A 17,728-nucleotide genomic window follows, 5' to 3' on the forward strand; every position below is an offset into this window, starting at 1 on the left:
AGCCTTCCAGATGTTAGAATAATTAACCTTATGACAGGCTACACTTTATTCTTTCTCAGTCAGCTAACATTTAATAGAACAACATGTCACTTATTAATTCGAGGGGAAAGTACTTCAGTACATCTAACATTCGACCATTAATTGACATAACACCACAGCTAAAGTTAAAATATATCCAACGGAGTTAACAATTATAGCTTCACAGGTTACCGAAAAGACAACTCTTACTTGGTTACTGCTTCTACACATCAAATTCGCAAAGGCACATTTGAAATTCTTGTAGACTCTTACTTTATGGCTACACAATTCTAAAGAAATCTTCCACTATAATAACTGAATTATTGACACACAAATGTACAAGTCTTGATGCACTAGGTTTCAGTTATCTACTAATTCCTTATTTTCTTCTATGTATTAACTTTGGTTCTGCACTATACTTCCACAAACCACTTGGAAAATATTGTATTATCAGAACTCCCATAGAAGTAATTCACAATGCCTATTAATTCCTGGTCCTTTCGTAGTCTATTTACGGCATATATTACCCCCCCCCCTTCTGTTACAACTGGTCTCTATGCTCTCTCTCTCTCTCTAAGGCTTCCTCTTTACTTACTTTCGTTTTTCCAATCAACTACGTTCCTTCTTCCCACCAAAATCTGGTTCTAATCAGTTCATCTTATATCCACTGACTTTTCTGTTTATACACAGTACCTCACGTTCTCAGCACAAGCTAACTAAAATAAACTTCATTTCTCCTTCAGCAGCCAATCACATCCAATCAAAAGAATTACATAAAATCACTCTTACAGAAATAAAAAAGATATATCACAATTCATATAATATACATGTAAATTTACATACACAGTTTCTTATAATAAATTTTACAGAATAAACTAAATAAAATGAATGACATGTTTATATAGAGTCTTTTCATTATTATTACATATTCTAAGATTAAATAATTAATTAATAACAAACAAAACTCAAAGCATTTATATGAATAATATATTACAAGCAAGAGACTAACAACAAATAATATTTAGAAGTCTCGCTTATGACATGGTGGATTATATTAAATGTGAATGAAGTATTAAAACATATAAAATATCTTCATTCACAACTTAACAAAAGGTGACATGAAAACTGGAGAAAAAGATAGTCTTGAAGTATGGAGTAATTACTTCAAAAAATTACTAAATCAAGTGACTACACAACACTCTGCAGGCATACAGTCAAGAATACATATCCATACTTGAAGTAGAAAAAGCTATCAAAACCCTGAAATGTGGAAAGGCAGCAGGAGTAGATAACATTTGACCAGAAATGCTCAAGTATGGAGGTATAAAAGTCTTACAGTGGCTGCACTGCATAGTTCAGAAGACCTGGACAGAGGGACAAATTCTGGATGATTGGAGCAGAGCTCTCATAGTACCCATATATAAGAAGGGAAATAAAACTGAAGGTGAGAATTACAAGGTATTTCTCTACTGAGTGTTCCTGATAAGATACAAGTATACTTGAGAAACAATTGAAGGATTGTGGAAGAGAAGCTTGGTGAAGAACAAGCAGGATTCAGGCCAAATAGAAGCTATCAGGATCAGATTTTCATTTTACGACAATTAGTTTAGAAATAATGGGAATATAACAAAGATCTGTATTTAAGTTTTGTAGATCTGGAAAAGGCATATGACAAGGTGCCGAGAGAGAGAAGCTATTCAAAACACTACAGTTATATGGTGTCAATGGGGCATTATATCAAGCAATACTTAGTCTTTATTTGAATTGTAAGTCAGCAGTTAGAATTGAAGGAAGTACAGGAAGATGGTTTAATGTTAAATCTGGTGTCAGACAAGGATTTAAATTGTCTGTTATTATCCATATGGATCGCATTATAAATGAAGGAAAGTGGTATTAAACCTAATATCAAATTTGGAGATGTTAATCTCGGCCCTTTATTTTATGCAGACGATGTTATGCTCCTAAATAAATCCAGTACAAGTCTGCAAGATTCCCTGACTAAATTGAATAACTGTTGTAATAAATATGGTATGAAGGTCAGCAATAACAAGACAAAGACAATGAAAATAGGCAGAAACATTGAAAATATCAACTGCATTGTGAATGGAGAACCTGTGGAACAAGTAAAACATTTCAGCTACTTAGACACGATTTTAATGAAGATGGTAAATTAAATATGGAAATAGATAACAGAATCAACAAAGCTAGTATGAGGAAGTCAATTGAATAAATTCATAAGGAATAAGAGAGAAATTAGTCAGAACACTAAATTAGCTGTATACAAGACAGTGTTCAAACCAGTTTTAACTTATGGATCTGGGAGCTAGGTCAGAAGTAAAAAACCAAAGACTAGAGACTGCAGATAAAAGATTATAGGCGTGAACAGATGGCATCAATGGCAATATCATATTAAAAGCAAGGATATTAGGAAGAAACTTGACGCATTGTCAGCATTTTGGAATGCATTAGCAGAGCTAATCTCAGGTGGTATGGTCAGTTAAACAGAATGGCAGAGGAAAGATTAGTAAAACAAGTGTTCTTTACCCAGTTGGCAGGAAAAAGACCAACAGGAAGAACCAAGATATAGGTGGATTGATACAGTAAAAAGTGCCTTAGAGGATAGAAATATAAGATCTGATAATGTTGGAGGCTTGATAGGTAACAGACTGATTTCGAGGAAAATTGTAAATAGGAAGTTAGTAATGATGTAATTTTTCATGTAGTTTCATCATATCCTGTACACCCCTTGAGAGTATATGTCAGGAATTTGATGATGGTGATAAAATTTTTTTTCTTCTGTACCAGTTTTTTTAATTCTTGATTGGACCTTACTTTCTGGATGTGCCTTGTAGTAAAGATGGCAAGAACAAGATATTTGATAAACACCAGGCAAAAATAAAGCCAATAATGTATCTTTGATAGGTGGTAAGAACGATGACAACTTCTGGGCTGGTTTGAAGGTGGTGTACAAATTATATCTGCTAAAAGTCCTTTCTCTTTGTTCAGATGTTCCTTTAAGGTTGGTTATACTGATCATTTTAACATCAGATTGCAATCTGGAAGAGGAATGATGGTTATCAAATATTTTCTCCATCAAGGTCTCACTGTATCTGTTAAGTAATAGAGTAAGTTTTATTTCATTTAATTCTTCTAATAAAAGAGACTCAGAAGAACAAATTGTGCATGCTTGGTGTACAAGACTTGATAATACCTATTTTTGTGATGGATGATGCTGTGAAGATGCGTGGATATATCTGCTTGTAAAGGATTGCTTCCTGTAAACATAAAATTCAATATTGCCAGCAGAGTTACAATGTATTAAAGTATCCAAAAAAGGAAAGATAGTTGTTAGATTCACGTTCAGTAGTAAACTTGATGAGAATTTATTGATGTTAATTTTATCCAGAAACTGAAATAGTTCTGTTTCAGAGTTACACCAGTTTCTGTTTTTTTTCCTGAAAGAATCTCATGATATATTGAGCAAAATATATAGGAGTAATAAATTATATTTAGTTTTCTCTAAAATGTGCTAAGCCGTTATTCAGAAAATATAGTATGTGTCTAATGTGCATGTCTCTATTAAACAACTAGTAACTTTTGTTACTATTTCCATTGGCTCAAATTTTCTATATCACTTGGGTATGTAATATGATGAATATTAGGTTTTTAAGTTAACAGGACTCTAGGTCTTGTCTACATGTCTACCAACATGTACAATCTTAATTTTTAAGATTATAGATTTTTAATTATTTTGATTTAATTTATTTTGTACTATGAAAGGTCAAGCTAGCCAAAGTTAAACTAAAGTATTTTTTTAGCTTTTCATCAGACAATGTCATATTCACTTGGATTGTTGATGTTATGATTATTATTTGAGAATCTCAGGGTAACCCACATGATGTGTAAAATATCTGTCCTCACTCATTCATTAACAATGTTGCAATTCCATTTGTTAACCCATTCCACTTGTTTGCTACTCTTTTGCCCTCGCTTCTTATTTGCTGCTTTTTTTTACTCCCTTTCCAGGAAGGATCATGTGTTCTCTCCCCTCCTGTCATCTTCTAAAATTTATATATATAAATCATTTTTCTCTTCTTAGCTATTGCAAATAGTTTGAGAAGCAAATATGATAGGTTGCAAAATATTTGCAGCCTATGGATCCTTTTGTATATCTTGATATAAATGTGGAAATGCAGTTTGATTACAAATCATTGTATCTATAGTGGTAGTTCATTCAACAAATTTATTATGAGTGCTACATATCTTTCAGTCGTGGAACCTTCATAGGAACTCTTCAACTGAAGATAAGTTAGTTGGTCTCTCATGTAAAGGATTTTAGAGCTTCTTGAGTTTATGACTTTTTTAAAAAAAAATAGGTTATTCATTCCACACAACAAGCAAACCAGAGAGAACACAATTAACGGACAGTATATCACCCCACAGTCATAGTTGCTTAAAAACTAATCACCTAGTTTGTTTTTATGATTATCATATGGGTATCTCTATGGAATCAAAAGACTTGTGGGAGACCCACACTAACTTTTATACACACGATCTTATCATACCTCTCCTTAAACTCATTCGCTGTTGGGACACTCGTAAGTAATTTTGGCAATCCATTTCACTCACTCCAAGTAGAACTTTAGTCTGCGCACCTTCGCTAACCACACTTACAAAACTTTCAGGTGTGACTTCTAGTTCTCTGTCTATTTATTAGACAGTGAAGTTGTGAAAGGAAGCTGTGAGCAAGAGGTGAGGAGCGGTTTCTTTGCGTGGAATGCATTGCCTTAGAAGAGTGACAAGAGCAAGAACGGTCAATGAGTTCAAGGAGCAGTATGATAGACTGAGTTTCCTAAGAAGGACCTCCCACGATGAGTCTCTTGACTCCATGGAGGCCTGAATAATAATAATAATGTATTCAAAAATTTCCTTTTGTATCAATCTTATAAAAACTTTAGTAATTTATAAGTTGCTATCATATCTCTTCTATTTGTCAACTAAAATTTGCAATTCACACACTTTCAACCTATCCTTATAGGGATTATTCTGCTGATCTGTCACCAGCTTGACCGAATCTGTTCAAGTAGTCAAGGTGTGGCCAAATCATAACCTTATAAATAATAGCCTTCCTATGATCCCTTTTTTATTTTACATCTTTTGCAGTGTGCTCTCACTTCCACTCTGTCCACCATTATCCCCAAGTCCCTAGTCTCAGCTTCTTGCAGTCTGATACATAGTATGTAACCTTTTCAATCCAAACAGCATAACCTTACATTTTGCAAGATTAAATTGACAGCCATTATCCTTTGCCCACAATTACAGTTTTTTAAAATCATCCTGCAGGATATCTACGTCACCTTTATCAACTATTACTCTCTCCCCAGTTTTTTTTTTTAATCCTCCCCTTAAATCTTTCTCCCTATATCATCAGTATATAAATTAAAGAGTAGTGGCCCTAGCACAGAATCCTGAGGCACTCCATTGGTCACCTCATTCTTATCAATTTGACTGCACCATATACTATTCTCTGGTGTCTGTCTCTCAGCCACCTTATCTATGCTACCAGCTTCACATTTATTCCCATTTGCACCAACTTTTGTAATAGTTTTTCTTTGTAGCATTCTGTCAAATGCATTTGCAAAGTCCAGCAGTATTGTGGTGTGCCCATTTCTCTTATCTAATTCTGCTGTCACTGTATTATAGTGTGAGTTACTCACACTGTATTATAGTGTGAGTAAATTACTAAGGCAGGACCTCCCCTTTACCAAGTCATACTGCCCACTATAAAGTATCATCTTCTTATCCACCTGTTGCTGGATTTTACCTTTAACCACCACTCCTGAGATATTAATTGGTTTGTAATTTGCTACTTCTGTCTTTTAGCAACCTTTATGTAATGGAACTATCTTGCCATCTTTCCACTTCCTTGAAACCTTGCCAGAGCTGAGACTTGAATTAAACAACTTCATTAGAGACACTGCAGTTTCTTGCATGTCATCCAGTCCCACTTCTGTGTTCACATTGATATTTTTTGATCTGCTGAGCATCTCCTGTTTGTCTACCTCAGTTCTGAATGATCCACCTTTGCATCGATCTCTCTCAGCAACTCAACTATTTCTTTTGTTTGTCACCTTCCTACCATCAGCATTGATTAGTCATCTTTCCAAAGTCATTCTTCCTCTTACTTGCTACATAATGAAAAATATTCTTTTGGATTTACCTTGGCCTGCTTAATTTTCTCTTATAACCTGATTTGGCCTTTCTTACCATACTAATCATCCTTCTTTCTTGTCTTTGCTTTGTACTGTTCATGAGTATGCTAATCACCTTCTTTTCATTATATTTCCTCCACATTCTTCTTCTTATTTTTTTTTTTTCAGCCCTTGCTTTATATCTCTACTCATTCAATTAATCCCCACTTAGTTTATTCTGACTATAGGTGTGTAGTGTGATTGCTTATCTCAAACAATCCTTGCCCACTTCTCATGCACTGCTAACATTCTTTCCTGTTAGCTTCTCAAGCTATGGTGCTGCTCCAAGATTCCTCCTAAGTCTGGTATAATTACTATCTTTATAGTTCGGCATAAACCCTTTCTTGGGAGAATTCCACATATTTAGCAGCCTGTGAAATTCTCCCAAGAAAGGTTTATATTGAACTATAAAAACTATATAATAAAGCAAAATTTGACAGCACTCTGTCTCCAATTTCCCTGATTGGAGGCAGAGAGTCTACCTCCATGACATGCTGTTTCAGGTAATTATCCCCTAGCAACTATATAAATTCCATAGTTATCTTGTCCATTTCCTCCCTCTAAATCTATGCCCCAGCTTCACATTCTTTCATTTTCCTTTTATCCACTAAAATATGCAGTTTACATTCTCTCAATCTACCTTCATAGTTGTTGTTCTACAGTCTTGATATTAATAATTACTCATATAAAAGTGACAAGGTTTTTCATCCTGTAAAATACAAACTGGCTAGAGTATTTGCAATTAATAGGCATAACATAACTACTTCTTCATCCAATCTGTTTATGACAAGATCTACACACAGTCTAGATATTTGTGATCAAAATGTTGTACATTGGAACACAACCACATTTTCTTTCTGCTGCCATGTAAACTTAGAGTTTACATGGTAGATTGAAAATTTGTAAAATAAAATGAAAATTAATGAAATATAAAATGAATATAAAAGTCAACTGTAATTCAGAAAATGTCTTCACATGCATTGTTGCATTTATATACTTTCTGGGTTCTATCTATAAAAAAAAATTTTTTTTGTTTTTTTTTTCAGGTTCCTGTAAAGTAAATGAGGAGGCAATCTCAAATAGTCACTACAGTGGTTCCAATCACATAAAAAGGCCTAGCATAAGCAATGTTCCTCTTCAAAGTGGAGGAAGTGGTAATAACAGCCAGAATAGCTTATCCACAAAAAACTGCATTTACTCTGACATAGATTTGCTAGAAATGAAAAAACAGGGCAGTGCTCTTAACAGGCATGAATATCAGTACATGGAAAAACAGTTATCTAGGCGGCGTACTAGTGTCAATGATTATGATGAAAATGATGAAATTTTTGAAAAAGACAAAACTCCGTTTAAAAGTAGTTGTATTACTTTTTGTTCGACTCCCCGTGGACCTTCATCTGCTAGATGGAGCCAACAGAATGGAATGGCTGTACAACACTGCCAAAGTGGAAGCAGCAAAAAAAATCGTAATAATTCCACCAAGGAGTTATCAGCTAACAACTTAAGTACTTCAAAGGATGACTTCACCTTAAGGTATGTAGCCAATATTTTCTCGGGCTAGTTTTATTTATTTATATATATAATTTATGTAAAAACTGAATGAAATGTTACTGCCAAAAGTGAAACAAAATTAGACAGCAGTTCTTGACCTTATTTCATGAATCTTAAACTCTTAAGAGGCACTTTTTTAATGTACAAAAAAAAAAAGACTTCTGCCATTAACTAAGCTCATCTCCTCAGGTTTAATAGATTTTTACTGTAAGAGTTGATAAGTATCTAAACAGACATAAGAAAATATCTTTTTATGATGTAAGGCATATATATATCATAATAGGTAATCAACAAATCAACAAAACTTATAGTTAATGTGGCTCTTGGTCTGTATCAAACATCTTCACATGAAAACATTTGAAAAATTCTAATTAAAAAATAATAATAATAATACTAACCTAGTGTTAAATACTACTCTTCTCAAAAGGACAGTAGTATTTAAGATTATCTTTTAAAATCTAGACTTTATTTTTTTAATTATAGATATAAAAATAATCAAATCATGATATACATAGCAGTTCACGTAACATAATACTTAATTGTGGACAAATCTTTTCTGTTATTCTCTATAGTAATAATATTTATTATGCATTTAGTCAATCATTTTGATCAATATGGTTTAACAGTAGCTTTTGGAAAGACTAAATTCCAACTTTTACGAGAGATTTACATGTTCCACTCTTGCTTACTGTTTTGTAGGTATTAAAGCTAAATAACAAAGCATTCCTCTAATCTCACTAGGTATGGTTGCATTAATTTTTCCAAACTTACAGCAATCATATATTGATTGTAGTGCAATGTTTTGAGATAAGTGCTTTTGTGCTCCATGGATGCTGGTTTGAATTCTAGTAAAATAACAGCAGGTTAATAAATTATCTGGTTTATTTTATTCTTGTGTAGTGTTGAGTTACTGTTATGAAATAATAAGGTATAACATGAATACTAGTGAACACCTACATTGCTACATAACTGCTTTAAAATAGATAATTACATAAATTCACTTTTAATATAGAAAAAATATATTTGTCAGCCTGTTGGATGAGTATGTTAGTGTATCTACTCTCTAACCAAATAGGCCTATTTAGTTTGAATCCTACTATGGTCATAGCTGTTTTGTGAATATCTTATCTTACTACTTAAAGGTAGTAGATGAATTGCAGTGCTAGGTGTATGATCACCACCATGCTTATTAGAATCTTGAAGTGACTTGCAAAAAGTTCTGTTTGTTTTTTAGAGCTCTAACCAGTGGGTGTTATCCACTTACTGTGAAACTGCTTGCTGTGACTGGCATGCATTAAAAAAAATTGTAGTCAAAATCCCCTTGACTGTGAAAATTTAATGCACACTTTTTCAAAATAAGTGAATTTTGAAAAATTTTTTTTTTTTTTTCGTGTAGTACTATCATATCCTGTACGCCCCTTGAGGGTACATGGGAGGAATTTGATGATGATGAAAATGTCTGTTAGTGACAAGTATATACTTGGGAGTAAAGCAAAGCACTGTTCAAATTTTGATAATCTTTTTTCAAGCAAATCTTTAGTTATCTGGTCTTGCATGAGAGTATATATACAAGATGTGTGTGTGTGTGTGTGTGTGTGTGTGTGGTACCAAAGTAAAACCATTAAAGGCATTCTTTCTTTGATCTTGTGTTGCATGTGATACTTATTTGAGAGTTAGACTTATTGAGTACAAATAAGCATATGGTCCACTCTGAAAAGCATTATTGTAGTAAGGACTAAGGACAGTACATATTCAAAGCACCATGAAAGTGGTTAAATAAAGGGAAGAAATTTTACTGCTTCTCTAAAAGAAACTGCTGAAGTGGTTTCTGGATATATAGATTGTTAGCAGAAATTTGTGAGAGGGTGCAGACCATATTTTCAGATATGAGAGAAATCCAAGTTGCACATTCAATAAAGCTAGTTATCAGTGATATATAGGCATCTTACAAATAGAACAGAGATCAAACTGGTTATGAAGCATGGGGAGGTGCATCAGATAAAGTTGCAACTAACAAATTTGTAAAAAAATTTTAACTTGTTCACATTTATTCACCTTCCCAAAGTTCAGTTTTGATGAAACTGAACTCTAGTTTCATCAAACTCTAGTGTGAGGAATGCTCAAAAGAGCAACTGAAGATCTTTGGTGGTGGGATCATATGTCTTGGAAGACTTTCAAATGAAGATGCTACTTATCTCTCACTCTGAGAACATGAGCACATTAAAGAATGTGATTCCAAGTGATTTTTAAGAGTATCAATCAAAAGGTGTGAGTGACTCGTTAAATTTTTCAAGAGTGGTTGAATTATTTCATGCCAGCAATAGAGCTATATCTTCAGACTAAGATCTTGGCAAAGGCTCTCTTCTTTGTCAGTAATACATCAGCTTAGTTTATGTATTATTGACTTAAAATTTTTATCATCAAATATCACTACATTAATCCATCAGTATGTCATATTGCCTTTAAGATGAAGTACCATAAGCTCACATTTGAACAGTTTTGTGGTAGCAACCAATGGAGAAGGCTAGCTGATATTAAAAGAATGCTAGAAGAGTTCTGACATCAGAGGTGTCATAGACAGCATCTGTAAAGTTTGGAAGAAAGCAAGCCAGAAATCATGGTCAGTAGCATGAAGAAAAAAAAAATTGTGGTTACAAATTGTGCCCAATTTTAAAGGGTTCAAACCCATTGTGCTGTAAAAGCAGCATAGCTTGGATCAAATCCTGTCCTTAAGGTGACATCAGAAGATGTGGAGGAGATTGTCCAGTCTTAATCCAAAGACCTCTGAAGAAGAAATCCTCAATATCATTGAAAAATTGGCATCAGAATTTGTATAGAGACTACAAAAGAGCTCACAATGCAAATTCTGAAGGAAATTGTTGAGGCTATTAAACTGAAGTGTTTTCTTCATTTTAAACCATAAAAACCCTAAAGGCTTGTTTAGGAATTGATTCTGATATTGAGCCATATCCATTTATTGGATGAGATATCAAACCAGAAACAAGTAAAAAGAAATTTTTTTATTTCTTTAAAAAAAAATTACTCTCTTCCACAAAAATGTCAAGAATCTCTTCCCTTTCCATCAGGCATCAAAAATTTTTATTATTTGTTGCACACCACTGACATTAGGAGGTGGGGAAGTTCCCTGGTTTTCTCATGTCAAATAGCAGTCTGTGACATCCCTTACCCAAGCAACTGCAAAAGTGCCTAGGGAATTTCATCCAATAAATTGTTTTTATTGGATGTAATTGCCGGCCTGGTTGGCAGAGTGGTTAGCATATCCGCTCTCCAGCCAAAAGGCTGCGGGTTTGAATCCTGCCATGGGCTTGGATGTTTGTGATTGTCTGTGAAATTATTACTGGTAGTGGTGGATGCTGGAGATAGTTGTAGAGTAGATGCCCTCCCTCAGTGAGTCTTTAGACTTGTTGGAGGTGTCAAATAATAATAATAATAATAATAATAATAAATTCTTTTCATGGAATGCAACATTGTTCAAGTTAATGAACTGTAATTCCATAAATGGCCAAAGAACATTTTTTTTCATTCATTTTTATTCTAATTTTCAAGTTTCTTTTTAGATTAACACAACTATCCATTGCATTTTGTGTTAATTATATTTTGTTTTTGAGTTAGGTTTAAACAAAAAAAAATGATGTTCATTTTTGTAAACTTGAGTGTTTTTAGTAAACTTTCCAGTAAACAGGTGTTGTAGTTAAAGTTTTTAAAAGACTGGTGAGAATTAGGATTCAGAATTGGGTTGACAATAATGGTATTATATTCATATTAATGCAGAGGACACTGACTTGTAGAAGTAAGGAGATTCTTAGAGCCTTATACTGTTGTATAAGGCTCTAATTTGGCCACATATGAACTTCTGTGCACAGATTTGGTCATCTGGTTATCAAAAGGATGAAGAGATGTTGGAGAGGGTCCAGAGGTGATTGACCAAAATAGTTTCTGATCTCTGGAATGTTGAATATAAAGAAAGGTTGAGATGATGCAATTTGCAGAGTCTAGTGGATAGGAGGAAGAATGGGAAATACAAGAGTGGTCTGAAAAGTTCTCCGTCTAGACCATAAATGGCAACACTATCGGCAAGAGATTTTTTTTTCTTGCTAAGTTGGTACATCTGTCATAAGCATCCATGTGAAATTGCAAGTCATTCTATCAAGTGGTTTGTTTTATACAGCTGTTTGAAGCAAAAGTATTGTCTGTATCCCTTGAAATAGATAAAATTGAGTATTGTACAGTTATAAAATTCTTTGTAAAAGAAGGTTTGACTCCAAAAGAAATTCATTCGAAGTTTGTAAAAGTCTTCTCCTTCATTTTCAACAATTAAGAAATGGGCTGCCAAGTTTAAACGTGGCCGTACCAGCCTTTAAGATGAACCTTGTGAAGGATGTCCAAAAAGTGTAACAACACCAGAAATCATTGATCAAGTGCACGATGTGGTATTGGATGACCGACGAGTGAAATTGCTGAGACTATAGGCATTTCAAAAGATGTGTGCCACACTTGCTCACAGCAGATCAAAAACGCACCCACATGAAAATCTCTGAGCAGTGCTTGGAGCATTCTGTAGAGGGGTATTTTGCAGATCTTACTGAGAACCACTACAGGGATGGGATAATGGTGCTGGAGCATCACTGGAATAAATGTATTAGTCTTAAGGGAGATTATGGGGAAAAATAAAAATAATTTTGAAATTATAAATTTGTTAGGCCAAGAACTTTTCAGTCCACCCTCATATGATATGAAGTTAGTAAGAGGTTGTTTATAGGATTAATATTGAAGAGATTTTTCATAAAATGGTGAGAGATTGGGGGAAAACAAGAGGTCATCCCTGGAAGATGACTAAAGAGGGTATGAGCAAGGGAGTGAGAAACAGGATTTTTCGATGGAGACTGTGAATACTGGAACATTGAGAACTTGGTATCTGCAGAGAGTTTGAATGTGTTTAAGGCAAAGTATGATAAGCTCTGTGTATACGACAAAAGGGACCTCTAGATCAGTCTGTGACTCTATGGGGGTCTTAAGATAATAATTTGTAGTTATTTATTTTAATATTTTCTTGGGAAAAAAAATTGCTCACAAAGCACCTTCTTACATATAAAGAATAGCATCTGTTTAATCATTATAATAGCAACATAATGCAAATTTAGATAATTTTATTTAGAGGAAGGGAAACCAGGTTCTCAGTGCTCATTTCTCTTACCTTTGCCAGTTAATTACAGTGTAAGCAGATGCCCACTTTACTAATATACACTACAAGCTATGCAGCCTTTCATCGATAGGATTCATCATATAAATACCGGAGGAAAGCTCTGAAAATAAGAGGATGAAAACTGCACATTAACAAATTCAGCATAATATATTTACAAAAATGTCATAAAGCAAGAAACTGGTGCTGGTAGTATTAGTAGTAATTTCACTACTGTGAAAAATATCAGCATCATCAATTTCTGATATTGTACTGCTAAGATATTACAGGATACTATGTTAACACTACAGAATTAAGTTCACTGAATTTCTAGCTTCTTATCAACAATTTTGTGCCAAATTAATCTATTATATGTCAGGTTTCTAATCCAGGGGTCGACAACCGGTGGGCTGCATGCGGCTCGAATGTGCATTTTTGGCGGCCCATAAAAGGTTGACCATACATAGCATGTATGTTGAATTATTTAATACATTTTATAATATGAATAATAAATTAAAAATAATTTTATTTCTTGATATCGCCGTGCAACTTGGTGTGAGTCAACCTTGTGATCATCATGAGTGCGAATAACAAAGGCCACTTCATCTGACGACAACAGAGATTTTGGCGCACATTAAAGAACGCATTTCATTAGAAAATATTCAAAAATTTTATCGATGCTTGCCAAAAAAAGCAGAGAGATACACATATTGTGATGGATAATCTGTATTACTTTGTTTTTACATGATAATAATTTTTCATCGAGTTTCATTTTCATTGTTTCATATCTCGTACTTTAAATATTTCTGTTTTTTAAGACTGATATAATAAAAATTGCTGAAATATTTTTTTCACTTACTATTTTCACTTAATTAAACGCTCGCGGCCTGATTATTAAAAATAAAAGTTGAATGTGGCCTGCGAGTCTGAAAAGGTTGCCGACCACTGTTCTAATCTATCCGGTATTCTTTCCGTCTTTTACCATATGTACTAACTATATTAATTCAGATATTGGCCTACCTACCTTTTTTATTTAAATCAAATTTCCTTTAATAAACTTTCTTCTCCTATTCTTTATAACTGACCAAATGACCTAAAATTAGGTCTACTTGCACTTCTTGAATAAAAGCAATGTCAAGTTCCTTTCATTAATATCTTCAGTCTTAATGCAATTCTGATACCATCTTTTTGCAATTTTTTTTTTGCCAGAACTCTCATATATGATCTGTTGACTTTGATAAACTTTCAGTTTCCAAATTTAAACTTGCTAGTTGACGTTTTGGCTCATTACATTCTTATTCTATATAAATTTATTTAGTTGATTTTATATAATAAAAATATATATATAAATTATAAATAAATAAATTATATAAATAAATTTATTTATTTAGTTTGACCAGCTTTCCTTTTAAAGAGACTAGAAAACTAGTATAAATCAAAGATGCCAGGAAATTATATATTGGTTTAATCCATCCAAGTGTAAGCAAACAAAGTTTGTACCTGAAGTATTTTCAGGACTGGGGCAACTCGTGGTAAAGATGGTATGACTTCACATCACTTGCCTTAGTATTCCATAATGCAAAGCACATCGCTTTGCAGACATGTACAATGCTATGCATTATGGGACGGGTCACTACCCAGACCGGTTTCAGCCTTTATTAAGGTCTCATCAGTGGGAGCCAGATCCAGAGGGTTGATACCAAGATTGAAGTAATGCAGAAGTCATATTTTCATATAAGAGTTGCTGAAGGGTGTCACACCTTATTATTAAAATACTCTGTATTAGAGGTAGTTAGTTGTTGAAAGTTTTTCCACTTGGTTATACTATAAATCAAAGACACCAAGAAATTATATACTTGGTTTAATCCTTTATTCAAGTGTAAGCAAACCAAGATAGTGACCCTTCCTATAATGCATAGCATTATACATATCCACAAGGAGATGTGCTTTGCATTATGGGATACTAAGAAAAGTGATGTCAAGTCATACCACCTTTACCATGAGTTGTCCCAGTTCTGAAAATACTTCAGACACAAACTTGTTTGCTTACATTTGGATAAAGGATTTAAACCGAGTATATAATTTCTTGGTGTCTTTGATTTATAGTATAACCAAATGGAAAAACTTACAACTAGAAAATAGTACTGGATTTATTTAGAAATATAGCATGATTCACATAAAATACTGAGTTGAATATTTCAGATTTTGATATCAAGTTTAATGCCACTTCATAATATTTTTATCTTACAAAAAAAAAAAAAAAAGTGGCCAGAAGAACATCTGTAATTAACAGACATAATGTGCACTGGCCTTGTACCCTTAGTTACTTTGGCCATAATTCCAAGAAGCAACAAACCTCTTTCATAATATCCATGTATCAAATAACAGTGGAGAATTGTGCCTTCCCATCCATCAATTCTGACTGCTGACTTCTATCTTAAATATAGGCTGTATTGTTCTATATAATGTGCCATTTATACCATGTAATTGTAGTGCTTTGACCAGCACAATTAAGTTGTTTACTTAGACACCTAATTAGTATGACTTTTCCAGATCTGCATGACTTGCATCCTGGTTATATTCCATGATTTCCCAACAGTTTATCTTAAAGTAAAAAATCTGATCTTGATCCTTATTTTAGCCTGGACCTGTTCTCTAAATTTCTCTTCTACCATTTTTCTTTAATTTATTTTATTTTAACTTGATGGAATGAGATGTTATAAAATGAAGCAAAAAAAAAAAATGCAAATTAGGCAAAGAAAACGATACATTTTGAATGCATTTGGAACAAGGCTGAAAATTCACTCGCTACTTGTCTCTAATAACTTACCTATGATGAGTGGATTTCTGGAGCCCAGATGTCAGGTAGCACTCAAATTTAATCTTGACAACCTCTTTCTATATTTCCTTTTATAAATAAAACTTTTTCATGCAATTCTGCTTATTTGTAGTATGTTGTGATATCACACTTTCCATTGAACTGAAAAATAGAATTTCCTTTATAAACAAATTCTCATTTCAGTGAAATGTCACATCATAGTGTCTATATGTGTGGCAGTGGTGGGAGATCTAGCACGTGACTATTTGCATGCCACCAGAATACATAATATGCATATATTCTGAATACAAAATAAACTCCTTTTGAAAGAGGAAATTGTGGTGCATTGTGGATCTATGTTTGTAAACAGGAAGTTTGACAAGTGATATATAGTCGCATCCAAACTTAACATTTTTTTTTCCATTCTACATAAAGGAAAAGAGTTAACTGGAAAGATGTAGTACTTTTTCAAAGTGGACACTAAAACCAAATAGTCATTGTCCTTGCATGTTTGCTGTCATCTATAAATTGACTATATTATTAAGAAAGGTATAATTTGAAATAGGGAAGGTTATTCAATAAGATTCTTTTGTTTCTGTGTTGACTGAAAAGAACTCTAATCTCAGGTGGACACTTAAACAGAATGGGAGAGGAAAGATTAGCAAAACAAGTGTTCTCTGCCAGGTTGGCAGGAAAAAGACCCAGAGGAAGACCAAGATATAGGTGGATTGATATGGTAAAAAGTGCCTTAGAAGATAGAAATATAAGATCTGATAATGTTGGAGTCTTGACAAGTAACAGACTGATGTGGAGGAAAATTGTAGATAAGAAGTTAGTAATGATGTAAATTTTTCATGTAGCTATCATATCCTGTACACCCCTTGAGGGTTCATCAGGAATTTGATGATGATGATATAAATTATTTGCACAATTCTGTATCAAAACCACAAAAATAAGGGCATCTTTTCTAATTTCTTGTAATAAGAAATTTGGAAAAGATTTGCCCCTGCACTAGCATGACCCAGTAGTTTTTGGAATCTATCTTTGTTATATTTTCATTTTTATTGTATCATAATTGAATTGTTTGCATATTGATCAGAACTATAAGAACTCTTGTAATTATTGAATGTTTTTCAGTTGATTTTAGTTTTGTTAGGCTGATGGAAGATAGTTGTCAGGACATAGCTGGAAATGGGGGGGGGGAGATTATGATTAATGATATTGTGTGATTTGTTATATCTAGTTTATTATAAAATAGCTTTAACTGAGTGTGTAGTATTTATGGAATTTGTGTGTATTCAAAACTTCCATAATTAAATTATTATCAAGATGTCATTATTCAGGGAATTTTAATATGGGATGTAGTGTATATATAACACTGGTTCAAAATTGGAATACCATGATTAAGCATGCTAAGAATAAAGTACAACAACAGAAAACTCAGATGGAAAATCTTGCTGTTTTATTTGTAAAAATTTGACATCTCACAGGCATCTTCAGTACATGAATGGAACAGCAACTAAACAATAGAAAATTCTAAAATGGAGCACTTTAATTCCTAATGAAAGATAACAAGAAATGGTCAATATTTTCTTAACTAAAAAAAAATGTAATTACATATAATTCATGAAGTTTGTACTTTTTCAATTTGCTAATCTTTCCTATCTTCCATAAAGGAGATAAATGTAGATCATTGGATCCATTTAAGTTAGGACACTGCTGCAACATTTCAAAAGTTTCTTTATAAAGATATTCCATAAGAAATCAGTTTTTATGAAAGTTCTCATTGTATTCCAGAGAACTCTGCTTGGTTGAGATGGCATGTTCAAAAGTCCAGACTGTTGATATAAGAAAATAAGATTTATGTTCTTCATGATGAACAAAAGTAGA

At 33.3% G+C, this 17,728-nt stretch overlaps 1 protein-coding gene across 1 annotated transcript in view; it reads left to right on the forward strand.

The window, feature by feature from the left end:
• The window catches only part of LOC150094222 (macoilin), a 192,397-nt gene that overhangs the window by 119,330 nt on the left and 55,339 nt on the right, over positions 1-17,728 (forward strand). Inside the window, exon 7 of the mRNA XM_090412388.1 lies at positions 7,316-7,802. Within this exon, the coding sequence (XP_090268514.1) occupies positions 7,316-7,802 (487 nt within the window). The remainder of the gene's footprint in view (positions 1-7,315; positions 7,803-17,728) is intronic.

This window comes from Typopeltis vanoorti, chromosome 22, assembly GCF_054136105.1.
Source record: "Typopeltis vanoorti isolate ZY-2024b chromosome 22, IOZ_Tvanoo_1.0, whole genome shotgun sequence".
Taxonomy (NCBI): domain Eukaryota; kingdom Metazoa; phylum Arthropoda; class Arachnida; order Uropygi; family Thelyphonidae; genus Typopeltis; species Typopeltis vanoorti.